The sequence below is a fragment of the Pelophylax lessonae genome, assembly GCF_965119305.1.
Source record: "Pelophylax lessonae genome assembly, chromosome: 1".
NCBI classification, from domain to species: Eukaryota; Metazoa; Chordata; class Amphibia; order Anura; family Ranidae; genus Pelophylax; species Pelophylax lessonae.
The window spans coordinates 692,585,374-692,613,219 of record NC_138768.1 but is presented as its reverse complement, the minus strand read 5'-3'; the positions used below and the strand labels follow the sequence as shown (position 1 = coordinate 692,613,219).

Here is a 27,846-nt window from a genome sequence, read left to right as displayed (position 1 = left end):
GAAAATGGGGAAACTGTAGGTGCCAAGAGTGTCTTTGTCAAAAGAGAAAAAACAAAGATGTACTGTAAATACACAATGTATATGCCAACATTTTCAGTTTACAAGATGCACGCAACAATTTAAATATAAACTATTCCTAAATCAGCTCAGTTACATCTAAATTATGCAATTTGAAGTGGAACCCTTTCATAAAGGCAGTGAATTTATTTGTGGAACTCCAATGTCAAAGAAAATATAAATCCTGTATAATAATAATAATAATAATAATAATAATAATAAAAAAAATAATAAAAATACTCAGTGGTACTGTCCATGATCAAGACTGTCAGCTTCTGTAACCTCCAGCTAACTTTGAAGAAATTACTTTCTTCTAAGGGGACATGTGCCTGACAGTCTAGTTGGTTTTAACAGTACAGAGGTAGTATAGGAAAAATTGTGATGGTAAAAACGAATCCACCGAAGTTTAGAAGATGCCGCCGATGTGTGTATTTAATGTCTGTGGTCAATATATGTAATTGTGTCACATTATATTTTTACCTTGGGTCTTTATCTGGTGCCCTCTGCAGTTTTGTGTGCCAGATACTTTCTGTTAAGTTCTCTGAGTATCGTTTGACTGAAACGCAGAGGGCAGTAGAAGAGGATTGGAGGTAGGGGTGGTCTGTTTTTTACATTTATAACAAGAGATTGGATGGGGAGATGTAGACTCATCGTTGCATGTTTACCAAGCTATCCTTAATGTCAGTGTTAAAAAAAAAAAACTTGTTTTCACAGGGCAGCTGTGTAGCTGAAGCTCACATTACACACACAGCTGAACAAGTCAGATGTGTGAGTGACATGTTAAAACTTCAATGTTAAAAATTCAAGATAAAATCCAGCAGCAGTACTGAAGGGGATGTTAGTGGACTGCAGGACTCGTTAGGTGACTCTATAATTCAGGGAGCCTGAAGGTAAATTCCCTATATAGACCAGAGGAAGTTGCACATTTTGATGTAGGGATTTGTTTTAGATTTGCAATAATAATTATACAGCACAGTTTTTAGCAAGACAAGAAGCCTAAGAATGAGACAAAAAGATACCCTCAGTAATAGTTTATGTGCCTGGGTCACAGTGCAGAACTAATCTAGCTTTGGACCTAGGTGTAATAGAGTTACTTAATATTTATATTACAATTACCAGACATATTTATTTAAAATATAAACCATTTATTGATATGAAGCCAAAAGTTACCTTCATAGCATGCCAAAGTTCATGCGAGTCATAGGCTGGAGGAGGGTACATCAGTCCTACCATGACCTCCTTAAAGTGCCCATCAAGATTTTCTCTCAAGTCTTCAACTAGATCCTTAAAGAAATATACACAGAGTATTATAGATAAGTCATTCATTTTTCTTTTTGCTTTTTTTTTCACATCACTAGTTACTGTATATTCAAACATGCATTCTATATCAATACTGGCACGTTTTGCAACACATTTGTTATTTACACATTTATTTCTAGGTTCCAATTTCTCTTTTCTGTGAATGAGTATGGGCAGGGCCGGTGCTTCCACTTGGCAAACTAGGCAGCCGCCTAGGGCGCATTGCCACCTAGGGGCGCAGCCACGAGTCAGCATTCTCTCTCCATCATGAACGATCCTTGGGAGCTGAGGGGAGGTGCGGCAGTGGGGGATGAAGAAGGGACAGAGGAAGATGCCAGGTGTCTGGGGCAATGGCGGAACTACCAGGCCCTGGATTTCCACCATTGTTGGGGGGGGCCCAAGAGGCAGGAAGGGAGCCCACCGGAGTGCTGCCTGCATAATGATCCTCTTCATCTGGAGCTGAGCGGCCTAAACCCTGGGCAGGATGTGACTCTCTACACTGAGCTGGTGGGCAGCTGTTCATTTCCCTGGGTCAGTATTAAGCAGGGAGTGGAGGAGAGCTGAACCTGAGCCGGAGCTCAGCACTGGAGGGCAGCACCTTTACTGGAGCAGAAGCGACGAGGTACCGGAATGGTCTGAGGAGGTTGGTGATGAAGGATGTGCGGCGCTTTCTGACTGCTGCTTCTCCTTCCACCAGGAGCCAGTTGGAGCTGTGGTGAGCACTGTGGTCCAGGAGAGGAGCATCCTGGGAGGAGGAATTTAGCAGGATCACAGTGAAGGAGGGCAGAGTGCGGGCCACTCTCTTCATACTGCCCAGTGAGTGTCCCCAGAATAGGGGATCAGGGTCCCTGGGTGTGACATGGAGGATCCCTGGTGTGAAAGAGAATTGGGGTCACCAGGTGTGCCATGGGGAATCGGAGTCATAAAGGTATGACATGGGGGATAGGGGTCACGAGTGTAACAGGGGTTTGGGGTCACCAGGTGTGCAATGAGGAATTGTGACCCCTTGGTATGCCATGGGGGATTGAGGTCCCCAGTTGTGACATGGAAGAACATCATGGTCCCCAGGTGTGACATGGAGGAACACCAGGGTCCCCAGGTGTGACATGGAAAAACATCAGGGTCTCCGGGGTATGACATGGAGGAGCATCAGGGGCCCCTGGTGTGACATAGAGGAACATTGGGGTCACTGGGTATAACAGCACGACATGGAGGAACACAGGGGTCCCTGGGTGTGACATGGAGGAACATCGGGGTCAGTGGGTATTACATCACAACGTGGAGGAATATTGGGGTCCCAGAATGTGACATGGGGAAACATTAGGGTCCCTGGGTGTGACATTGGGGGACATCAGGGTCCCCGGGTGTGACATGGAGGAATATGGGGGTCACTGGGTATGAAAGAATTACATGGAGGAACCATCAGATCAGGGTCACTGAATATGACATAGAGGAGTTTTTAAACCCTTCCCTTTTTGTTTTATTTTTTTTTTGGGGGGGAGCGCGAGTAGCTGGTCTTGCCTAGGGCGTAAAATAGTCTAGCACCGGCCCTGAGTATGGGTACCATATACTCCTTATTCATTCACATGGGAAGAGGGCCAGGGTTGTAGGGAAGAATCCCTTGCCCTCATCAGCATGAGGACGAAGTGCTTTGCCTGGGGGCCCCCTAGCAGGGCATCCCCCCCATGCTGAGGGAATGTTGCCTGATTCAGGAGGGGGTGAACATGCTATTTCCCCCTTTTCCTAGGGAGAGATTTACTAAAACTGGTGCACACAGAATCTGGTGCAGCTGTGAATAGTAACCAATCAACTTCTAGGCTTTATTGTCAAAGCTTAAGGTCCGTTTTACATGGGCCAGATCCGTTTTTTTTCAGCAGGGGATATGTGCACTGACCCCCTGCTGAGCTGAATGGAACAGGCGGATGGCTGGTCCGTGTTTGCTTTGCTTATGCAGAGCGGACACAGACAAAGCCGTCCATTTACACTCAACTGCCCTTCATTCCGATCTGGCCTCTTCCGTTTGTTTTTGCTGGATCAGAATGGCGGTAGATGGGTGTAAATGAACACAGGTCCGTTTACATGCACCGCTCCATAGAGGAGAATGGAGGAACCACTCATTTAAAGGGGCCTAATTAAACAAGCTGAAGTCAGAAGCTGATTGGTTACCACCGGATTTTGTGTCCACCAGTATTAGTGAGTCTTCCCCAAAGAGTCTGGTATGCATTCTGGGGGTGCTGCACAATTTTTTCGTATCACTCTTTCATTTTTGCTGTATGATGTGCTACAGCAAAAGTGACATTTACACAAAGAAAAACTGATACTGTTTAAATTGTTGGCAACTGACATTTCATTGTCAGCTTCTTTTAAAAAACAAAAAGAAAAAACACAGGCCCCTCCAAAATTCCCCCAAAGTACGTAGAGGACCATATGTCTGATTTGTATTTTGGCACCTTTAGAGGGGTCTGCGTGCCTTTTTTTTTTTTTTAAGAAGCCATCATGAAAATGTAATTTGCTGGCAATTTAAAACACTTGTTTTCCTTGGTAAATATCAAAGGCAAGATTAGGACCCCCTCTGGCATGGTATTTAAAGAAAAATAGCATTTTTGATTTTTTTACTTAAGCATTAAAAAAAAAAATCACTGCTCCTGTCTAAATGAAATTAAAAACATTTGCATTGGTACATGTTTCCTAGGGCAGTGCCCTCCCTCACATGCTATTTTTTGAAATCTCCTTGCCTATTAACCTTAAAAATAGGCATTATTGATTTGACAGATTCAGATTCCATTCATTTCAATAAGGTTCAGGTTCAGCATCTGAACTTCCTTGAAGTTCGTCAAACTCTGCTTGAACTGAACCCGCAGCCGTTAAAGTGGAGTTACACCCAAAAGGGGACGTTCTGCTTTAAGGAATTGTCCCCCACTCCTCTTGCAGAATTGGCACTTTTCAGGAGCGGGGGGTGGGGTGGCGGAGCAGTCTATTGGGATGCATGACAGGTCCCAGAAGACTTCATCCTCCATTTACAATATGCAGCGCTGCTCATGCATGCTCGTTGGGCATCCAACTGTGAAGCCGTAAACTGTCACAGCCGGGTGCCCATAGTGAAGATGCCGGCATTGAGGAAAGAGGACAGAGGCAGGTAAGACTGACTGGGGAGAGCACATCGCTGGAATGTGGGACAGGTGAGACGATGTTTTTTAAGTCAGCAGTTACAGTTTTTGTAGCTAAGTGGCCCTTTCATATGAGAGAAAAAATTAAAGTTACTTACTGGTAACGTCTTTTCCAGTAGTCTTTCAGGACAGGCACTTCTGAGAGAACCTGGCTCCTCCCTTCTTAGGAAACACCGCCCCAATTTATTGGATTTAAGCCTCCCTCCAGCTGGCTGCCTCAGTTCTTCAAGAGTACCTCCGGCCACTGGGGAGACACAAAGATATATCATACTAACCTCCATCCTCTGATCATCTTATATTCAGACCTTCTTCGGGTGGGTATTAGTGCTGTCCTGAAAGACTACTGGAAAAGACGTTACCAGTAAGTAACTTTAATTTTCCCTTATCGTCTTTCAGGACAGGCACTTCTGAGAGGATAAGAGAGTACTTACTTTCAGGGTGGGACTACCGCTTGCAGGACTTTTCGCCCAAAAGCCTGATCTTTAGCGGATAGTAGGTCCAGTCTGTAGTGTTTGGAAAAAGTTGTGTAGCTGGACCAAGTTGCTGCCCGACAGATCTGCTCCGGGGTAGCACCAGCTCTTTCCGCCTGAGAGGCCGCCATTGCTCTTGTAGAGTGCGCCTTAATACCCATAGGGACCTCCTTACCGGAAAGTCTATAAGCATCACTGATGATTAATCTAAGCCATCTGGCTATTGAACGTCTGGACGCTTTAGTACCCTTCTTTGAACTATTAAATAAAACAAAAAAGGAGTCTGACTTCCTGAACTCCTTCGTGATGTTTAGGTATTGCAGAATGCATCTTCTGACATCTAAACTATGAAAACTAATTTCCTGTTCCCTCACAGGTTCTGAACAAAACGTCGGTAGAACTATCTCCTGGTCTCTATGGAACCTTGAGACTACCTTGGGTAGAAACGCTGGATCGGTTTTAAAGATAACCCGATCTGCAAAAATTTGTAAAAAAGGTGCTTTAACCGAAAGGGCCTCTAGCTCACTAACCCGCCTGGCGGTCGTGATTGCCACTAAAAAAACTGTCTTGAGGGTTAAATTTCTCACCGAACAAGACTCCAATGGCTCAAATGGCTCTTTAATGAGAGCCTGCAAAACTATGGACAAATCCCACATTGGAAATGGGAGATTTCCTGTTGGTCTTTGCCTATTCAGGGCTTTGAAAAAACGGATCACCCAGGGATCTTTTGCTAAAGGTATTTCCAGGAATACGCTAATGGCTGAAATTTGGCCTTTTAGGGTGCTGATGGCTAACCCTTTGTTTGCCCCCTCTTGTAGGAACTTGAGTACTGATACTGTGCTTCCTGCGTCTAAAGAGCTTGCTTTGCACCAGTTTCTAAAAAACTTCCAAGTTTTTAGGTAGATGCTCTGTGTCTCTTTCTTCCTGCTTCCTAGCAGAGTCTGCACCAGTTGGCCCGAGAAACCCTTGCTCTTTAACAGTTCTTCTTCAGTAGCCAAGCTGCAAGGTTCCAATGTTGTGTCTGAGGACAGAGTACTGGGCCCTGGGAGAGGAGATCTTCTCTCACTGGTAGCAACCAGGGGGGCTCTACCGCTAAGTGATTTAGGGTCGAGAACTACGGTCTCCTCAGCCAATGTGGTGCTATAAGTATTAGCGTCGTACTTTCCTCCTGAAACTTCCTCAAGACCGCTGGTATTAGCACTGGTGGGGGGAAGGCATAGGATTTGGGGAACACCCAGGGTTGAGCTAGAGCATCCACCCCTAGAGCTCCGTCCCATCTGCTCAGGGAAAAATATTGAGGTGTCTTCGTGTTCTGCCGTGAGGCAAACAAGTCGATGTTTGGCATTCCCCATCTCTGGGTGATTCCATTGAACACCTCCTGATTTAGCGTCCAGTCTCCTTCTCTTACCGTCTTTCTGCTGAGAAAGTCGGCTAGTTGATTTAACTCTCCCTTGAGATGAACTGCCGAAAGAGAGAGAACTTGGACCTCGGCCCATTGCAAGATCTTTTTTGCCAGACCCCATAGGAGATTGCTTCTGGTTCCCCCCTGTCGGTTTAGATATGCCACCACTGTGGCATTGTCTGACCGTACCTGAATTCGGTGTCCCTGCAAGTCCTCCTGGAAGGCTCTGAGGGCTAGCTCTACCGCCCTCAATTCCCTCCAATTGGAGGATTGTTTTGCTTCCTCCAGTCCCCAGGTCCCCTGGGCTAGCTTGGATCCCAGATGGGCCCCCCAGCCTATGCCGCTTGCATCTGTGGTGATGATGGTGGAGGCCATCTGAACCCAACAGAGGCCTTGTGATAGATTTTCGGCTTTTCTCCACCACCACAGAGATCTTTTCACTGCGGTTGGGATTTGTATGAAGGTATCCAGGGAATACTGGCTGCGGTCCTAAGCTTCCAGGATGAATAGTTGCAGGGGACGAAAGTGCAGGCCTGCCCACTGAACTGCTGGGATGGCTGCTGTTAGTAACCCCAGTATAGACATGGATTGTCTGACTGAGATCGCTTGGTTTGCTTGCAACTGTCCTACTGCCCTGTTTATTTTCTGCTTTTTGTCCGGGGGTAAGAAGATTTTTTGGACCCTGGAGTCTATCTCGTACCCCAAGAACAATATCCTTTGTGTTGGTACTAGGGAGGATTTTTCTAAATTTAGTAGCCAACCCAGGTCTTCCAGAATCCGTGTTGCATCCCGGAGATCCCTGGACAATTGTTCTTGGGAGTGGGCGAACAATAACAGGTCGTCTAGGTACGCGATGACCGACAAACCCTGTAGTCGCATAAATGCCAAGGTCTCTGCCATTACCTTCGTGAATATTCAGGGGGACGAGGAGAGACCAAAAGGGAGGGCCTGAAATTGCCAGAGCTGAATGTCCTCCCCTGTCTTTACGGCTAACCTCAGGAACTTTTGGCTTTTCTCTGCAATGGGAATGGGCAGGTATGCATCCTTGAGATCTATCGAGGCCATATAGCACTGTGGGGGAAGGATGGTTCTTATCGAATAGATAGAGTCCATCCTGAACTTCCTGTATCTGATTGAACGATTCAGGGGTTTTAGGTTTAAGATTAACCTGTAACTGCCTGAGGGCTTTATCACCACAAAGATGTGGGAGTAAAACCCTTCTCCCACTTCCCTTGCTGAAACTCTCCGAATGACGTTTTGTATTTTTAGTTCCTTGAGAGAGGAGAGTATGGCCCTGGACATCTGTTCGCATTTTGGCAGATGGGTGATTAACATTCTGGCAGGAGGGGGGCTTGAGAACTCCAGCTGATAACCCTGTCTTATTATCTGCAGGATAAAGGGGCTGGAGGTGATCTCTTCCCACCGAGGGAGAAAGGTCCCCAGTCTTCCTCCCACAGTGGTGAGGTTGTCATTGAGACTTTTTGGGCTGTTCAGGAGGGCGAAAAATAGCCCCCCCGCGGCCCTTCCCTCTTTGACTCCAGGATCTTTTCTGTCCTTCAGATTTCCTTGGAGCCGAAAATTTTTTCTGGGGATAGGACTTTCTATTGAATCCCGTCTTTTCCCCCTGCTTAATTGGGAAGGATTTCTTTCGGTCTGCCGTGTGATCCAGGACTGTTTCTAATCCTGGACCAAATAAGCGGTCCCCTGTAAATGGGATCCCACACAATTTGGCTTTAGAGCCCCTGTCTCCTTGCCAAGTTTTTAACCAGAGGGCTCTTCTAGCCGAATTGGTTAAGGCCGATGACCTGGCCGTCATGTGCACCGACTCCGCAGAGGCATTCGCTATGTATGCTACTCCCCGTAGCAACATGGGAAATGAGGATAATATGGTCTCCTTACCAGTCTCCGCCTCAATGTGTGCCTTTATCTGAGTTAGCCAATACTCCATGTTTCTGGCTACTACCGTAATTGCCATAGCAGGCTTAAGATTTCCTAGAGCTGAGTCCCAGGCTTTCTTCAGGAGGGAGTCTGCTCGCTTATCCATGGGATCAGGGAGTGACCCCATATCCTCGAAAGCCAAGTTCGTATGCCTGGAGACTCGCGAAAAGGCTGCGTCCAGTTTAGGTGATTTGTTCCAGACCGCCGAATCATCCTCAGAAAAAGGAAATCTTCTTTTCAGAGCTCCTGAAAGAAGGGTTTCCTTTCTGGGTCCTGCCACTCGCTCTTTATAGTGTCTACTAGGACTTCGTGTACTGGAAAAACCTTTTTCTTAGGCTTGCCCAGACCCGCGTACATCTTATCATGCAAGGATAATGTTTTCTTCTCTTCCTGGATTCCTAGAGTGGTGTGGATAGCCGCTATCAGGCCTTCCACCTCTTCCAGAGACAGTTTGTATCTAGAGGTCCTTTTGGATTCCCCATCCGACCCCTCTGCCTCAGATTCCCCTGGGGAATTGGGGGGTGTGCTATCGCACTCTTCCCCTTGATGTACAGAACCCGCAGGTACCTCCCCACTTGTAGAGGGTAGTAACTGCGGTGTTGGAGCATTTTCCTGCCGTGCCGACTGGGGGGAACTCTGTGGAAGCTGGGTGTTAGCAAACAATTCCTTAAAGGATTGGAAAGTGCTAGCAAGCTCCTTGACAGAGGTGGCTAAATCTGCGTTTTGACTTTCCGTGTGTTCCTTAACTAAACTCTCCAGACATTCTTTGCATAAGGGTTTAGTCCAAGTTTCCCCCATATTCTCCTTGCAGGAAGGGCATCTCTTCTTGGAAACATGGGCTGGCTTTTTCTCTGAGGCTTTCTGTAATTTTAAATATAAAAGGCATAGTTTAAAATCCACTTCCTAATGCTCCCCAGTCTGCACAGCTTGCCCCACCAGAGGGTGTTGCTAGGGACGACCATCACCAAGAAGATCCCACAGTGTGACCCTCAGCCTCCCTAATCCCCTTAAAAGAGCCCTAAGGGAACAGAAAATGGAGCTAGTGGGAGAAGTAAGGGAGAACCACCCCAGGCCTCCTTACCTTATGGTGGCTGGTGCTGTTATCTCCCGGAGCGGTAACTGAGGTCTGTGCCTCCGACATGACTCCTGGAGTGGCTCTGTTTTCTTATCCTGGCAGCTGTCCCCCAGCTTGTAGGACGCACCAGCCTTTCATATCTGGCGCGCTCACCGCCGCGACCCGGAACCGGAAGTCGCGGTTTGCCGCCGGAAGTGCCCGCCCCTACCGGAAGTGACGTCCCCCGTCATCCGGCCCGGCTGCTCCACATCGCCGCAAGCGGGGGGCGGAATGCACTATGGCGGACGCTCTCCCCGAGCGTGGTGAGCGGGCCCCCCAGCCAAGAAACTCCGCTGAGCGAGGCTGTGGTGATAAACGAATTTTCTGCGGCCGACAGGTAAGCGGGTCCCCCCCGGTGCTGTCTTTCTTGGCCGCCTTCTGAGAGTACCTGACTCCCTCTAACTTCAGCCTTCTGGCTTCAGCTAAGGCTCCTCTTGGACGGTGTCTCCCCGCTGGAGGAAACACCAGAACTGAGGCAGCCAACTGGAGGGAGGCTTAAATCCAATAAATTGGGGCGGTGTTTCCTAAGAAGGGAGGAGCCAGGTTCTCTCAGAAGTGCCTGTCCTGAAAGACGATAAGGGAAATGTATGTTCCAGCATCAACTTACTTTGCAGCTCTCAAACACTTAATCACTTGGCATCTCAATACCACAAAGGAGGTTGGTGCAAAAAAGATTTCCTTCCGTCAAGAACAGTTATGGAAAGTCAGAACATGGAGCAGATAACTTTCCAATGTTTGGCTTCTGTAATGGTTCTTTCACATTCAGGGTAATGCTTACCTTTTTAAATGGCAGAATAGCAATTTTTCAAGCCAAGTATTTAGATCGTTGGTTGCAGGGTGATGCTAATAATCTGAATAGACAAGTTTAAAAGGCAGTGGCACCTATCAAACTCTGCAACTCAAGGTAAAGTTGCCAAGGTTGTGGCATGTGTACAGCCTTGTTAGAATTCAGGTGGGTGGCTGAGGAGTGGTAAAATCTCGGGTCAGACACCTGTTTTTACTGCTCCTGGCCGCCATTAGGAAAGAGCTCTTACTAGCTCTAGGTCCCACTGTGATCAATGCCTAAATGGCAAAGCATCTCCACTGAGGGCCACCCGCTCAACATATCTGATTAGTACAAGCTTGTGACAATGTCACCTTAAAGTGGCTGTAAAGATCCAATTGTTTTCCTGAAAATAACAAACATGTTGTATGTACCTGCTCTGTGCAATGGTTTTGCACAGATCAGCACCGAACCTCCTCTTTTGGGGTCCCACTCTGGTTGTCTCGGCTCCTCTGGTTCTCAGAGTGCACTTGTGCAGGTTTGATCTCGAGCTGGACTGTGTGCATCCATAGACACACAGCGTAGTTTGGCCCAAACCCCACTTTCTCTTCACTTGATTTGACTGACAGTAACAGGAGCCAATGACTCTGCCGCTGCCAAGTCTCCTGTAAGAAGAGGGAAAGAGGAGAAGAGCTGCTGCAGATGGGCACAGCGCTGGATTGAAATAAGGCTCAGTTAGGTGTTTAGGGGGGCTGGGGGCAGCAGGTAAAAAAACCTTTTGCCTTTATGACCACTTTAAGGCCAGCGTATGTAGTGTAGGGCCTACTATCAAGCCTAGCATCAGTAAAGTGCAGGCGAAAATGCTTATTTACTAAAGGATTTGTGTAATTTAAGTGAATTATTCACACAGTTTATTGCGTGGATATAAACTTTAGTAGATCATCCTCTCAATGTTTGGAACCGAACCTTGGTAGCAATCCTTAAAAAAGGCAAGTAAAGTATAAAACTGGCCATACATAGATTGAAATTAGACCATTTTAGCAGGAACTGTGTGTAGCCTTGTCCGGCTTCTGTTGAACGGCCCTCCTGGAAAGACATGGATAAGTGAGTTTGGGGTGGAGGAACTTGACTGGCCTGCACAGTGTCCTGACTTCAACCCGATAGAACACCTTTGGGATGAATTAGAGTGCAGACTACGAACAAGGCCTTCCAGTCCAACATCAGTGACTGACCTCACCAATGCGCTTCTTGAAGATTTGGTCAAACATTCTCATAGATACACTCCTAAACCTTGTGGACAGCCTTCCCAGAAGAGTTGGAGCTGTTATAGCTGCAAAGGGTGGGCCAACTTATTATTGAACCCAAAGGACTGAGACTGGGATGACATTTAAGTTCATATGTGTGTAAAGGCAGGCGTCTCAATACTTTTGACAATATAGTGCATATGCAGTTATGAGGCTGCAGGCACACTTACAGGTGCACTGCTCTGTTTTAGGAGGTATTCAGGTCAAAAGACCAATCTCTTGGGTAATGTGCTTAGGCACATTTAAAGCGGTAGTATCCCGCTTTTTGACACTTTTACCTACAGGTAAGCCTATAATAAGGCTTACCTGTAGGTACAATTAATATCTCCTAAACCGGCATGGCTTAGGAGATATTTGCAGTGCATGCAGCCGATCACGCGAGCGGCGCATGCGCTCTGAAGGTCCGGGGGGACCTTCAGCTTTCTCATACCGGGAGCTTGCCGGAAAATCACTCCCGCACGCATGCGCAGGAGTGACGTCATCGCGGCTCCTGCCAATCACAGCGCCGGAGCGCCGAACCCGGAAGAGACGCCGAGGGATCATGGCAGCGCCCGCAGCAATGTCCGGGGGTCCGTGTCGGGGCTTCGTTCTAAGGTGAGTAATACATAATGAGCTAGTATGCAATGCATACTAACTCATTATGCCTTTGTCTTGCAGGTTTTTTTTTTTTTTTTTTTTTTGGGCTTACAACCGCTTTAACATCTCTAGATGTTCCCTATATCATTGGAAATCCCCACTTTTTTGGCTCAGTTCCACTTTAACAGGCCACAAAATTTTAAAGTCAACAACATTGTGATGTCCAGTTCATAAAATGTTTTAAAATAAAAATAAAGGGAGTAAAATAAAGTTGAAGCAACCCAACTAGACATACTTTTGTAGTGTGCTGGGAAGATGGACAGAAAGAGAGCTGCTTAGCATCAAATTGGGCTCTTTAATACATCAAAGGTTGGGATGACTGGTGTCTACTCTGAAAAGGTAAAATGAGTGCTGAAGACTACACAAATGTGCTTGACTTGGGTTAAGTGGTACAAGAGATCCCTGAATTTTGTGTAGAGTCAACCAGAGAAGGACAGCCTATGGACTGTAGAGCCGCGTCTTAGAGGAAGCAGCTCCCTTCCAGGGATTGCACCTGTGTGTGTTTCATGAGTTGCAAGGGTGAGCCTTTGGTCATTTATAATAGGGCAGACCAATGTGTCCACTGATGTGGTGTTTCCCTTCCCAGACACAAGGGGGAGCAAGCCTTACACTTGCTTACAAGTTATCTGACCCTCTATTTGGGAAAAGTTGCATGTGTCTGTGATAAATAGAACTCTACCTTAAAAGTAACTCTTTAATGTCAAAGTAGTTTTAACTCTTTAAACATAAAAAAAAAATATTTAGACAATCTTTACCCTGCTGTACATACTCCCATAGGCCTCTGCAATCATAATTCGTTGTGCACTAGCTCTTTGGGTAAGAATATCAATCAAAACATCCTTGTCACAGCCTGGATAGAAGGAAGACAACATATTTTTATTAGGTAAAACCCTCTTGATACAATTTTAGTATTAAGAAAATATAAACTTTTTTTTTAATAACAGATATTGTACAGGGTTGCAAATTACTCATAGCCCTACTAAGTGTAAATAGGTGTTAATAAGTTTTAACCTGGCTTCCATCTACACTATATTGTAAGCCAGGACAGCCTTCCCAGAATAGTTGAAGCCGCAAAGGGTGGGTCAACTCAATACTGAACCCTACAGTTTAAGACTGGGATGCCATTAAAGCTCATGTCTGTGCATGTAATGGCAGGTGTCCCAATACTTTTGACAATATAGTGTATGTGTTGTGGTAATTATTATTATTATTATTATAATACAGGATTTATATAGCGCCAACAGTTTGCGCAGCGCTTTACAATGTGAAGGAAGACAATACAGTTACAATACAGTTCAAAACAGGAGGAACTAGAGGGCCCTGCTCGTTAGAGCTTATGCATAGTAGAATGCACATTTTACCACTTTACCACAACACATGATAACACATTGTATTATTGTCAGCCTAATAAAAGTGGGGTTTTCATTAAAACATTGACACTGCTAATTTTGACCCAGGACATTAAGGCTTTGATGATCTCTGGTCAAGGGACATCTAACATTATTTTCAGGCTGGTGGGACTGGAGAGTATAGTAACTAAGTAGAACTACTTCACTACTGTACTTAAGTCCCGAAAGGCGGTATCTGTACTTTCCTGGAGTAGAATTTGTTTCTCCTACTTCCACTTTTACTTCACTACATTTTTTCAATGATTTCAATACTTCTACTCCGATATTTCTTTTTGTGCTGCATAGTTACTCGTTAAAAATTATAAAAATTACCACTGCCAGAACAGTAGATGGCAGGTTTCATGAAGCTCAAAACACGTGTATTATCAGTGCATACGAAAATAAGTGCTACTGTATGTATAAATAAAAGCTGCATTTGAAATAATAAAAAACAATATGATGTTCAAACTTTTGACTTCTTTCTTTAATAACTACATAACACAATACTTGTACTTTTACTTTCAGTACTTGAGTAGCAATTTTTTTTTTCAAAACTACTGGTACTTTTACTTTCAGTACTTGAGTAGCAACATTTTTAAAAAAACTACTTGCAATACTTAAGTACAAAAAATTTTGAATACTTTAGTACTTCTACTCAAGTCACTTTTTGATCGAGCACTTGCACTTCTACTCAAGTCACTTTTTGATCGAGCACTTGTACTTTTACTCAAGTATGGGTTTCGAGTACTTTATACAACTCTGCTCTCTAGTGATAGCTCTGTTCCTTGTCAAATTTGTTTATTGTTTTGAATAAAATAAAGGAGAACAATCTGAATTTTACATGGATTGTGGTACATATTCAAATGGTAACAAACTAATTACTTCAGTTTGAAAGAGACAAATAAAAATTCAAATGCAATATCGTGCTATATAAGCATCAAATAGACCGTCAAATGTCAAAAATGGCATAGAATTGAAAAGAAAGAGAAAGGTAGATTGTTGACTATCAGTCTAGTTTAAAAACAAAGTGATTAATAAATCAGTAAACCAAAAGTAGATTTTAATGGGCCCGGAGTACAACCCTGTGAGTACCACTTAAGAACTGATAAAAGCAAAAGGGTCATGAAAAAGGAGTAAGAGAATAGAAGAAGTAAAGAAAAGGGAAAAAATACAGTGGGAATAAAGGGTAAATTTGATAGTGGTAGTGCAGCTTCAACTGAATGAAGGGTGATGAAAGGGTGAGAGATAGCCCTATTCATATCTATCGAAAATAGCTATGCAGGCCTGGTCAGCTTAGATGGAGTATTGCTCTAAAGTATGCAAACAAAGCCATAATCATTGGAAAGCTGGGACCATCACATTATGGTATGTCTGAGAACTGCATAAGTTATAACTATATTCAGTAAAGTGTGAGACAGTAGAAAAAGGCATTTATTGTAAAGTGCACTTATTCACGTCATATATAAAATTAGTCTTTCTAAGTTACCGTATGTGACCATTCAACACAACTTCTTAAAGTGTGATTAACTGATCTCTGCATCTCTCTGTTTAGTGGTAGTCAGTTTCAACTTTAAGGGCTCTTTCACACGGGCGGTCCGATCAGATCCGCCTGTCAGTTTTTTAGGCGGATCTGATCGGATCCTCCATGCAGCTCTATGGGGCAGCGGGTGTCAGCGGAGACACCTCCGCTGACACCCGCTGCCATCCGCATCGATCCTGTGCTGAAATCTGGACGGATGGAAACCCTATTTTTCCATCCGTTCAGTAATCGGAGCGGAGCGGATCTGATGAGAGCGGACAAGCGGTCCGCTCTCCTCCGATCCCCCATAGAGGGCAGCGGGTGCTGAGACACCTCCGTCTCCGCTCTGCAAGCGGAGACGGAGCTGTCATCCGCCCGGCTCAGCGGGGATCGCAGATCGATCCCCGCTGAGCAACACGGATCCGCCTGCGGAGGCGGACCGTGTGAAAGAGCCCTAAAAGATTATAAAAGGTAGCATGTGCCTTCAAGTCTCTTTAGGTGTTCGGATATGATATTATGTCCACGACCTAGAATAATTTGATGCTCACCTACATAAAAAACAAACCAGGACTAACTATCTAAAAAATACATTCGTAGCATAAACTGATTGGTTGTTATGAGATTTTTTTTTTTACCAATTTTTTGCACATATTGTAATCAGACTTAAATACATGTAAATGTAATTTAGCAGTCCAAACCACATATAAGCACTATTTAAATGTGAACATAGATGAATACTAACCAAAACCTTGGAGGGCTCCACCAAGCAATTGCGCATCCATAACGGGATTGCAGTTCGCATTTGGGAATATTGTTCCCTGGACCTGCTGCATTTAAAAAGAGTTCAAAGAATCAGTAAAACCATATTGATATAATGACTCACAGAACAACATGTACTGTATATTATTTTGACAAACTGTTTCTAAAATGATAAAATTCCACAATTTGAGTTTTGATTCATTTGAGATCAAGTCAAATACATCAGTAGGCAAAATGGTTAAAAAGGACCTTGAAGCATAATGTAAGGATATTAAATAGCCCATGTGCATGACCAATGTTATGTATTAGGCATCATATGAAACATTTGCAAAACTCAACATTCCCTCAGTAAATAACATTTCTATAATTAGAAATGGTCAGACTAACAATAGTCCCCCCCCCCCTTTTTTTTTTTGGAGAAGGACCCTATGTTATGTACATAACATCCCCGCTGTGGGGAAATTTATGTGCCTTTTGTCAGGGAATAGTTGAGAGGCAAAGTAAAGTTTCCTGGTCCCCTGCTACTTTCTCGTTACCTGACAGACCCTACATCATTAAATAATATAAAGGTAAATTAGGGAAAAGGCGCATTGACCATTAAGCAAGGCAAGGGACCAGGGATCTGTGTTCCCAGAATTCTTAGTTTGGGAAGAGTCTTTGGGTTGCCATGCCTCCCAACTGTCCTTAGTTTGGAGGAACTGTCTCTATTTTGGAACCAAATCCCCTGTCTCTCGTTCCTCCTCAGTTGTCCCTCTTTTTGGACAGATGTATAGACCTATATATATATATATATATATATATATATATATATATATATATATATATATATACATATACAGTATATTAAAAAGTGTTATACCATACTAAATCTTTTACACAGACCTTTTCTTTATTGTATATCACGGGACACAGAGCAGCCATATTCATTACTATAAGGGTTATACGCCACCTATAGGGGAATGGACACTGGCAACCGATCAGACAGGAAGTCCCCCCATATAACCCCTCCCATACAGGAAGTTCCTCAGTTTTTTCGCCAGTGTCTTAAAGGTGATGGTCACGGTGGAGAAGCTCTCCACATTTTTATGTTTTTTTCAAAGAAGAAGAAAGAAGATTATGCTACAAACTCCTATCAAAGATCTCTGAATCTAAGGGGATTAGAAATCAGATCCATCCAAAAAAGTCAAAGACGAAAAGGATGGTACCTGAGCCTCAGGAAAGGAGATACGAAGTTTTGCATTTAAAGTTGTCCTTTTTAGGCACTGGACCCTGGGAATTGGACCCTTGGTAAAACCAAGCCCCAAAGGCGCTCCGGCAGGGTGCTCTACAGGTCCAAGGGAGTGGCCCCTGAAAACAAGGAGACCCAGTCCTTAAAGGTTGGCAAGGGACAGAAAATCACTCTTATGGGTGAAGACTGGGTTCTTGTTACAAGAGAGAGTCCTGCGGAGGGACTGGTAAGTCCCCTTTAACAATATTTGTAAAAATATTTTTATGCACTGTTCCTTTTATAACAGATACTGAGTGCCATGTTGGGTCTCTACAAGAGACAGTAGGTGTATTAGCTATGTCAAAGCACACCTTGTTTGTTTAAACATATTTTGCTCTCTCCCTGTGCAAAACAGCAGGTGTATCAGCTGTGTCAAAGCACACCTTGTTTGTTTAAACATATTGCTTTCACCCTATGTTATTCACCTGAAGCTGTAGGTGTATCGCTTCTCTGTCTTTTGGCTAAGATCAAGTGTAGTATTTGTTCTTATCAGTGATTTAGTGGGGGCGCTGTGCTGTCATCTGACCTGACTAAGGTTGGGTGGTGGCTATGCAAACCTGCTGTGGTGATGCGGGCCTGAAAGTTTAGTATCGGCAGGGGCTGAAACCAGAGTGCCTGAGCGTAATTGGGGGCCGGGAGTAAGCCCTGTCAGAGAAAGCTGGAACGGTCCATTACCTCCTGGTTTGAGCGTGCTACCTTGTCTGGCCATGGGCTGGGAAGGCAGAGATTCCGCGGTGTCTGTGCCCTCTGAGAGTGGTCGCACCAGAGGTGCTCTTAGTAACACTTTGGTGTGGGACCTCAATGTGTGAACCAGCACATGGTCACAGTCTCCAAACACCTTTTCTGCACTGTGCCTTTTAGGGCTGGGCCTTTTGGCTAAATTCAAATTTTTGTTTCCAGGCCTCAGGGCCCGGCCAGTGCACCATGCACGGCCACTTATTTCTTTATTTAATTTCTTCCACATTTGTCACCTTTCACTTATGTGTGTGTTTTCTTCTCACTAGGATGGAGGGTGTGAGTCCTTTTGGTTCCTTCCTCCTCTGTCCCTTGGGGGTCTGTCTTCAGGAGAGCCCCTCGACCTAGTAATGTTGACCTCCCAGTGTCTGGAAAGGCGGTACACAAATTTTTTTTCAAGGCCTCCTAAAGATGTTTCATCCTCTGCTCCCTCTGCGAAGGCAGGATGAGCTCTGCAACTTTACTCGCGTAACGTGGATAAAGAAGGGTTGCCAACCAGTAATTATCCCTTTTCTTAATAGCCTAAATTCTAGGGTCCTTTCGAAGGCTTTGCAGAATGAGGGAGCCCATGCAACATAAGTTGGAGGAGGCATAAGCTTCTGAGTCCTCTGGATCACTAAGGATGACATTGTCAGCAGGAGCCACCTCTCCACAACCACGTACAACTCCTGGGGTTTCTGGGGAATCAAAACCATCCCTTGAAGACTGCTGTATGCTATCCTCTTCCTCTACATCCATGCTGCCAAAATCCTCATCCTCCTCCTCCTCCTCCTCTTCCTCCTGTGTGTTTTGTGGCCCTGCAGGAATGATATCTGCATAAAGAGGGCCTTGTGAGGAAAGGAAGTCCTCTTCTTCCTGCCGCTGTTCTGCCTCAAGTGCCCTGTCAATGATTCCATGCAGCATGTGCTCCAGCAGGTAGACTAGCGGGATAGTGTCACTGATGCATGCATCATCCCGGCTCACCATCCTTGTGGCCTCCTCAAATGGTGACAGGACAATGCATGCATCCTTAACCAAAAGCCACTGGCGTGGCGAAAAAAAACCAAGCTCCCCTGACCCTGTACTTGTGCCATACTCACACAAGTACTCATTAATGGAAATTTCTTCATTTTTTTGACCTGCGTCCGCCCTTCCAGTGCTTCTTACCATTAAGACCAGTTATAGGTGGAGGTGGTGACCACTTTTTGCATTATCGTTGATATCTATATTGAGCCAGGCAACGCACTGATACCTTTGCTGCCATTGTGCAATGTGCTGGGCGTTCAGTGTGACCCTGTGCCTTTAAGGAGGGGTGGGCTCCCTCTAGTCACCTGTCCTCCATCTATCCCATTAGAATGCATGTGCTCCCATTGTGGATACTCTTTAAATTGTAGAGTTAGGGACTGCAGAATACAGGGTGCCTTGCTGGGGCCTGCAGCTTATGCATGTATTTGCAAATGTGTGCAACTAAACCCCTGTTTTTAACGCATACTGTTAGACAGGTCGATTTGGTTGGTCGCTGGCTGGTTGGTAAGTTGTGACTGGAAATTTCTTTGTTTTTTTGACCTGCGTCCGCCCTTCCAGTGCTTCTTACCATTAAGACGAGTTATAGGTGGAGATGGTGATCACTTTTTGCATTATCGTTGATATCTATATTGAGCCAGGCAACGCACTGACACCTTTGCTGCCATTGTGCAATGTGCTGTGTGTTCAGTGTGACCCTGTGCCTTTAAGGAGGGGTGGGCTCCCTCTAGTCACCTGTCCTCCATCTATCCCATTAGAATGCATGTGCTCCCATTGTGGAGACTCTTTAAATTGTAGAGTTAGGGATTGCAGATTACAGGGTGCCTTGGCGGGGCCTGCAGCTTACACATGTATTTGCAATTGTGTGCAACGAAACCCCTGTTTTTAATGCATACTGTTAGACAGGTCTATTCGGTTGGTCGCTGGCTGGTTGGTAAGTTGTGACTGGAAATTTCTTTATTTTTTTTACCTGCGTCCGCCCTTCCAGTGCTTCTTACCATTAAGACCAGTTATAGGTGGAGGTGGTGACCACTTTTTGCACTCATTGATGGCCCTGTGCTGCGTGTGAAGCCGCTGCAGCATTGCCAACGTTGAGTTCCACCTGGTGGGCATGTCACAAATGAGCAAGCACTGGCATTGAACTAACGGCGGAAATGGGCACAGACTTTTCTGGCGTGCCTCAGGAGATCTTGGAAGCCCGGTATCTGGTCAAGAAACGCTGCACCACCAGATTCAGAACATGTGCCAAGCATGGAACATGTGTCAAGTGTCCCTGTCGGAGGGCGGAGAGAAGGTTGGTGCCATTGTCGCATACAACCATTCCTGGCTCAAGCTGTCATGGCATCAACCATCTCTGAGCCTGCCTCTGCAGGGCTGACCAAATCTCTGCACCGGTATGACTCCTATCCTCTAGACAGACCAACTGAAGCACAACATGGCATCTTTTATCCTGACTGCTTGCGTAGACCCTTGAACGCACTGCTGCTGCAGAGGAGAATTGAGCAGAAGAGGACATGGAGGAGGAGGAGCAGTGGTTGCTCTGGCTGATATCTGAAGTGATCTCTATTCCTAGAGGTCTGCAATGCCTATAGAAAGTTCCACAACTGAGCAACGATTACTCTGGCTGATATCTGAAGTGATCTCTATTCCTAGAGGTCTGTGATGCCTATAGAAAGCTCCACATCTGAGCAATGGCTACTCTGGCTGATATCTGAAGTGATCTCTACTCCCAGAGGTCTGTGATGCCTATAGAAAGTTCCACAACTGAGCAATGGTTACTCTGGCTGATATCTGAAGTGATCTCTATTCCTAGAGTTCTGTGATGCCTATAGAAAGTTCCACAACTGAGCAATGGTTACTCTGGCTGATATCTGAAGTGATCTCTATTCCTAGAGGTCTGTGATGCCTATAGAAAGTTCCACAACTGAGCAATGGTTACTCTGGCTGATATCTGAAGTGATCTCTATTCCTAGAGGTCTGTGATGCCTAAAGAAAGTTCCACAATTGAGCAATGGTTACTCTGGCTGATATCTGAAGTAATCTCTATTCCTAGAGGTCTGCGATGCCTATAGAAAGTTCCACAACTGAGCAATGGTTACTCTGGCTGATATCTGTAGTGATCTCTATTCCTAGAGGTCTGTGTTCCCATTAGAAATATCCACAACTGAGCAATGGTTACTCTGGCTGATATCTGAAGTGATCTCTATTCCTATAGGTCTGTGAATATTATAGAATGTTGCAGAAACTGACCGATGAACAATACTGTGACTGGTATCTGATGTAAAGAAAGAAAGCTCTCCCTACCTCACACAGGAACCTGGCCCTCCCTACACTGCTTCTGACTCACTGGCGCTATACTGTCTGATATGATGTAAAGAAATAAATCTCTCCCTACCTCACACAGGAACCTGGCCCTTCCTACACTGCTAGGAATGTCTCTCTGCACTGTCTGACTCAAAAAAAACTACTCTCTCCCTGCCTGAATCGCGTGCCTGTCCCTGTCTCATTGCCCGCACAATGACACTACACGCAGCCTTTATGTAGTGTGGGGTGTGTACTTGGCCCCTGAGCCATGATTGGCTAAAGGCAGCCTGCCTTAAGTCCAATCATGGCAGAAATTATTTGAATGGCCAAAGCATGAGGTCAGGGTGCAAACTTTGGCCAATCACATAATGTGCTGCACGAGCGGCGCGCGTGCAGTGCATTATGGGAAACTCTAATTTCCCGCGAAGAAGCACATTTGTTTGTCATTTGATGAACGATCGAACGACCGATGTTCGAGTGGAACGTAGCCTCGACTAGAACTCGAAGCTAATCCCTAGCTGTCAGTACATCCGGTGTGATCAATTTTCAATGATCAGTACCATAGCTTGTAGACTCTATAACTTTAACACAGACCAAATAATATACACTTATTTGGGTTATTTTTTTACCAAAGATATGTAGCAGTATAAATTTTAGCCAAAATTTATGAAGGAAAATGACTCATTTGCTAAATTTTATAGCAGAAACTAAGAAAAATTAATTTTTTTTCAAAATTTTCAGTCTTTTTTCATTTATATCGCCAAAAAAATAAAAAACCCAGTGGTGATTAAATACCACCAAAAGAAAGCTCTATTTGTATGAAACAAAGGACAAAAAATTCATATGGAGTCAGTGTTGCATGACCAAGTAATTGTCATCCAAAGTGTGAGAGCATTGAAAGCTGAAAATTGGTCTGGGCAGGAGGGGGGTTTAAGTGCCCAGTAGGCAAGTGGTTAAAGGAATTTTTTATTTTTATTGTTTCACTTTAAACATCATTAAAATCACTGCTCCTTTAAAATTGTTAAAAAAAAGAAAATTGCATTGATACATGTCCCCTAGGGCAGTACCCATGTCTCCACACAATTTATATGGCAAAAACTTGCATATAAGCCTTTAAAATTAGGATTTTTCATATCCGTGTCCCTTAGACTTTATTAGAGTTTGCATGTTTGCTAGACCTTTTTTCCTGTTTGAGATGTTCTGGTGCAAACCGAACAGGGAGGTGTTCGGCCTATCCCTACCCATTACTCCCTACATACACACCTGCAGCCCTTCTCAAGTAGATCATATCAGAATTTATATTGATATTGACACTGAATACAGTGCCACATACAGTGTCCCTAATTACTATCCACATCATTCCCAGTGTCACTAAACCAATGCAGCCAGCAGCAAAGTCACTGATCACTAGCCACACTAGTCCCAAGTGTCATCAGCGGAGTGTAATTAAATCAGTGCAACCAGCCACTGTCCCAGAGTGCATCCATACCACTGTCAATGACGCCAGACCAGTGTTCGCCAGCAATAATGATCCTGATCATAGCCAAAGCAGTGTCAGTGATGCCAGACCAGTTTACACCAGCAACAGTGTTCCTGATCACCGACAGACTAGTGTATACCAGCAACAGTCTTCCTAATTGCTGCTGGAGTGGTGTAAACCAGTGACAGTGTTCTTGATCACTGCCACACCAGTGTAGGTATTACCAGCCCAGTATAAGCCAGCAACAGTGTTGATAATCATTAGTGACATTAGTGAAAGTGTTGCCAGAACATTGTACACCAGCAACAGTGCTTCGGATTGCCACCAGACCAGTGTCTGTGACGCCAGACCAGTGTACACCACCAATAGTGCTCCTGATTGCCAGCAGACCAGTGTGAGCCAGCAACAGTGTTTCCGATCACTGCCACACCAGTGTAGGTGTCACCAGCTCAGTCCCAACATGTCCCGAAAAAGGCGCACAGATGAGGAGGCCTTTAAAATTCTGAACAAGAATGATATGAGTAGCGGGGAGGAGCTCTCAGTGTCTGACTGATTCAAAATATGATCCTGTGAAATACTGCGTGGAATGACCACCTCTGATTCATAGGATGAAAAGGTCCCTACTAAGAGTCAAGCATGCTGGACCTCCTACTGAACTGCATCAAGCAAGCATCAGTACTGCAGTACATCCTGGTGAAATGGCAAGCATCAGAGCATCAGTAGTGCAGTAAATTAGGGTGAAGTGGCAAGCACCAGTAGTGCAGCATATCCTGGCGAAATAGCAAGCACAATTAGTGGGGTGTTACAGCATCAGCTACAAAGAAATAGGGCTCACTCTAGTGGCCCATAGGCACTTTCAAATCTGTTGTGGCTGCCCTCTACTTCAGAAGTGCATATCATCCACCCATTTACAGCCCAACCAGAAATTCAGTTAGAAAATTGTACAATTGTGAATCAGTCAATAATTAATTAATGTAACTGTGGACTAATGTAAACTGTATGTCCAACAGTACATTGTCAATGGTCCTAATTCCTTTTATGCCATACCATTTGAGTGGAAGTCTATCACAGTGGACAAATTTAAAATCTTTCTTGGTCTTACCCCAAACATGAGAAAAAAAATGAACTGTAGTCATATTAGGTTTCACTCCCCATTCACCATATGTCATTGTATTAAAAACAGAACATCCTATAAAATAATTATTAGATTCACACATTTTTTTAACAATTTCCTGTGCCCTCCCTGAAGTCACCCCACATTAGATATGTTTAACAAAATTAGGCCACTTATCAATTATTTTTCCAAAAAATGTTTGCATTGATGAGTCCCTAATACATTTTACAGGCAGACTGAGCATCAAACTGTATCTCCCTAGTAATGTGTAAGATATGGGGTGCAGTTATATCAATTTTGTGAGAGGACCACAGTGTACAACACAAATGACTGTGTTTACGAAGGGAGAAAATGCCATCTGGAGTCCCCAGGATGCCCAACTAATATGGACAACAGTGGAAAAATAGTGTCACCCTTATTCCATCAGACATACCTTCTCTATGTGGACAATTTCTATATCAGTGTGCCACTTTTCCAACACCTTTTTCTGCAGTAAACTGTAACTAGTAGTACAATACAATCAAATCGCAAGGCCTTTCTGTAAAAATTGGTTACCACAAAGCTGAAAAAGGGGGAGGTAGCAAATGGGCACAATAAGAAGTTTTTGACAAAAAATGTAAAGGATAAGCAAGATGTCTATGTCCTTTCTTTCATCCTGCAAGACACCTCAGTAGGAACTCAGGAAAGGTAAGATCTGGGCCAAAAACCCTTTGCATTCAGGAAAATAAGCTATACATGGGAGGTGTAGATTTTAATGATCAAATGATGAAGCCCTACCTATTGACAACATCTCCGCCTGCTGCCTGAACTGACCCCAGCCTAATAATCGACAATGTTTCTGCCTGCTGCTTGGACTTTTCTTTTGCATGCATACTGACCACGTCTCTGCCTGCCGATTTAACGCTTGAACTGACCCTAGTCTGTTTATTGACCACTTTTCTGCCTGCCATCAGGACTGATCCTTTGCTTGCATACTGACCACCTGAATTGACTCTTGCCCATTAATTGACCATGTTTCTACCTGCAACCCAGAGTGATCTTTTGCCTGCTATTGACAATGTCCCTTCCTGTTGCCTGAACTTACCCTGTCCTGTTAATTAACTATGTTTCTGCCTGCCACCCAGACTGGTCTTTTGCCTGTATACTGACCCACAACTCTGCCTGCTTCCTGAACTGGCCCTGGCCTGTCTATTAACCAAATTTCTGCCTGCCACCTGGACTGATCCTGTGCTTACATACTGACCACGTCTCTGTCTGTTGCCTGGACCTATCCTTTGCCTGTTTGCTAACCACATCTCTGCCTACTAACAATACTGATCCATCTGCATGTCCCATTGACTAGGTTCCTGCAAGATACCAGTCCCACCCATCCTTTGTGACAACTGCACTACTGGTACCACAGGTACACATTTGTTCACCCTTTGTCCAGCTTCCTGTATTTCCTGGCCAGTGAGCATGGAATTGTGCTATGAGGGCAGCCACATAGCAATAGGTTAGGCCTGCTTGGCTTTTCGGAACAGGGACTGCTGTGGGTGAAGCTACACTAAACTGTATTCCCTGACCACTTGTACAGAGGCAATGATTACAGTACAATGTTTTCTATACAGTGTTGCTTGTTTTTTGTATAACACGAGATGCAATGTTGGGTACCTAATTATTTCAAACATTTAAAAGGTTCTACAAATGTGTTATCCCCATACTCGAGAGGAGAAGCAGAATGTGTTTTGGGAGTGTAATTCTAGGTATGTCCAAGTATGTCCATGCTGTGGGGTTACTGTACCTTAATAATTGACAACTTTGTGTTATAAAATGCATTTGCAAAGTTCACAATGCTGTAACAAGTATATTGTGCATTGGCAGCTGCAGTGGCTCTACTTCTTTGATGTTCTTATATTGTATGTATGATTGTTGCAATTAGTACTTCAGGATACTATGTGAGTTCTTAGGACTCACTATGCCTTTTAGAAAATACGTTGGGATGTTTGCTTTCCACAATTTGATAATGTTGTGTTTCCACTGTCTTAGTAACCATCATGCCTCTTACTAAATACCATGGACTGTCTACGTTTGAAAAATGGGTAATTTGGGGGAAATTTGTACTGTTCTGGCATTTTAGAGCCTCAAAAAACTAGATAAGCAGAACATCAGATGCTTCTTTCAAATACTATATATATACCATGGTTTGTAGACTCTATAACTTTCACAAAGCCTAAATAATAAACAGACATTTGTTTATTTTCACGAAAGAAATATAGAAGAATACATTTTGGCCTACATTTATGAAGAAAGATTATTTATTTGAAAAGTTTTGTAACAGAACTAAGAAAAATGTTTTTTTTTTTCCAAAATTTCCAGGCTTTTTTTACTTTAATATAGCAAAAACATAGAAACCCAGTGATTAATAAATGCCACTGAAATACAGATCTAATTAGTCTTTAAGTGTTTAAGAAATAAAAAGGGAGTTATCTGTTTTTTTCTGCATGCTTTTTCTTGGCTTCATTATAATAGCTATAGAATTGTCTGATATTTTTAATTGAAAATTGTGACCCACCACTTGACTCGTGGATTATAGAAGCTCACGACCTCAGTTTTAAACATCTGTAAAATGTTGGCTGCAGCTTCCTGCACAAGCAGCAGTCTATATTCAAATTTCTCAAATACAAAGTCTTGAAGTCTTTGTTTTCATATAGTTATGCATACCTTCATTTGAAATTGGATATACCTTATCACAAAGTCATCTTCTGGTTAGTGACCAATCCCTTATGTAAGTAATGAACTTATCTTACTTTGTGCTACAATGTGACTATTAGTCACCTAATGAAAAAGAATAGTGGCATGAGAGAACATGAATAAAAATCCAAAGCTTCTAAATAGGTAATACATTTAAAATATTTCCTGTAACCTCTGGTGTGTTCTGACACAACTTTTTGTGTAAGCCTACATACGTGTGTGCATGAAACTAGGCTAACACTTTGACTGTGTTTTTTGTCTTTTTAAGCTTAAAAGAGGAACTAAAATCAAAACTTTTTTTTTATTATTATTATTTATTTTGGATGGAGTAAGAAAGGGTTAAAACCCCTGCCAATTTATTTTTTTGCCATCTGTGTCCCATTAGGGAGATTTCCGTTCACTTCCTGTTCCGTAGCCAAAAAAGGAAGTTAGAAGAAATCCCTTCACATTGAGGAAATCACCATGTGTCAACAGGGTCAACAGAACTAGAGTCCCCATTAGAAGATTTCCCAACTATTAGTATTCTGATGTAAACCAAAGATTTGGGATTTTCTTTTTTTTCCCGCTTTCAATGATAACAATACACCGGACAAATAGAGAGGGTGACTCTTCCTAATGGGGGTACAGTTAGCATTAGAAATTGACAGGTGTTCTAGTACCTTTCCACTCTAAGACTAAAATAAAAATGCACATTAACCATGCAGACTGGTATGGTATTCACCGTTCCTGTTTAGGAATACTTCTTGATACTTTGACAGTTACTCATTCATGCAACACTGTATCCAAATGCATTTTATATATATATTTTTTGAGACGGATAGAGCTTTCTTTTAGTGGTATTTGATCACCACTGGATTTTTACATTTTTATATATGGGGAAAAAGCCTGAACATTAAAAAAAAAACAAAAAAAAAAAACATTTTTTCTTAGTTTCTGTTATAAAACTGCAAATAAATAATCTTTCATCATACATTTAGGCTAAAATGTATTTTGCTCCATTTTTTTGGTTAAAAATAAACCCAGATAAGTATATATTATTTAGACCGTGTAAAAGTTAGTTCAGAAACTAAGGTGTTCGTATATGTTAAAATTTGTCTGCCTATCTCAATTGTGACTGCCTATCTAATTTCTTGAGGCCCTAAAATGCCAGGACAGTACAAATACCTACAAAATAATCCTTTTTAAAAAGTAGATGTTCCAGGGTATTTAGTAGGAGGCATGGTGAGCTTTTTTAAGTTGTATTTTTTGCCACTTTGTTTGAAAAATTACAAAAGTAAATACTACATTTTACCACAGAGTATAGGCATACTTACAATTATACCACAAAACACAATTTTCTACTCCTCCCAAGTATGGGGAAATAACATGTGTAAGACCTTTTTGCTCTCTTGATGCATA

At 43.6% G+C, this 27,846-nt stretch overlaps 1 protein-coding gene across 1 annotated transcript in view; it reads right to left on the bottom strand.

Moving 5' to 3' along the window:
• The window catches only part of ANXA10 (annexin A10), a 94,070-nt gene that overhangs the window by 54,405 nt on the left and 11,819 nt on the right, over positions 1-27,846 (bottom strand). The window contains exons 2-4 of the mRNA XM_082246224.1: positions 15,800-15,884; positions 12,906-13,000; positions 1,228-1,341 (exon numbers count right to left, since the gene is read on the bottom strand). Of these exons, the coding sequence (XP_082102350.1) occupies positions 1,228-1,341; positions 12,906-13,000; positions 15,800-15,884 (294 nt within the window). The remainder of the gene's footprint in view (positions 1-1,227; positions 1,342-12,905; positions 13,001-15,799; positions 15,885-27,846) is intronic.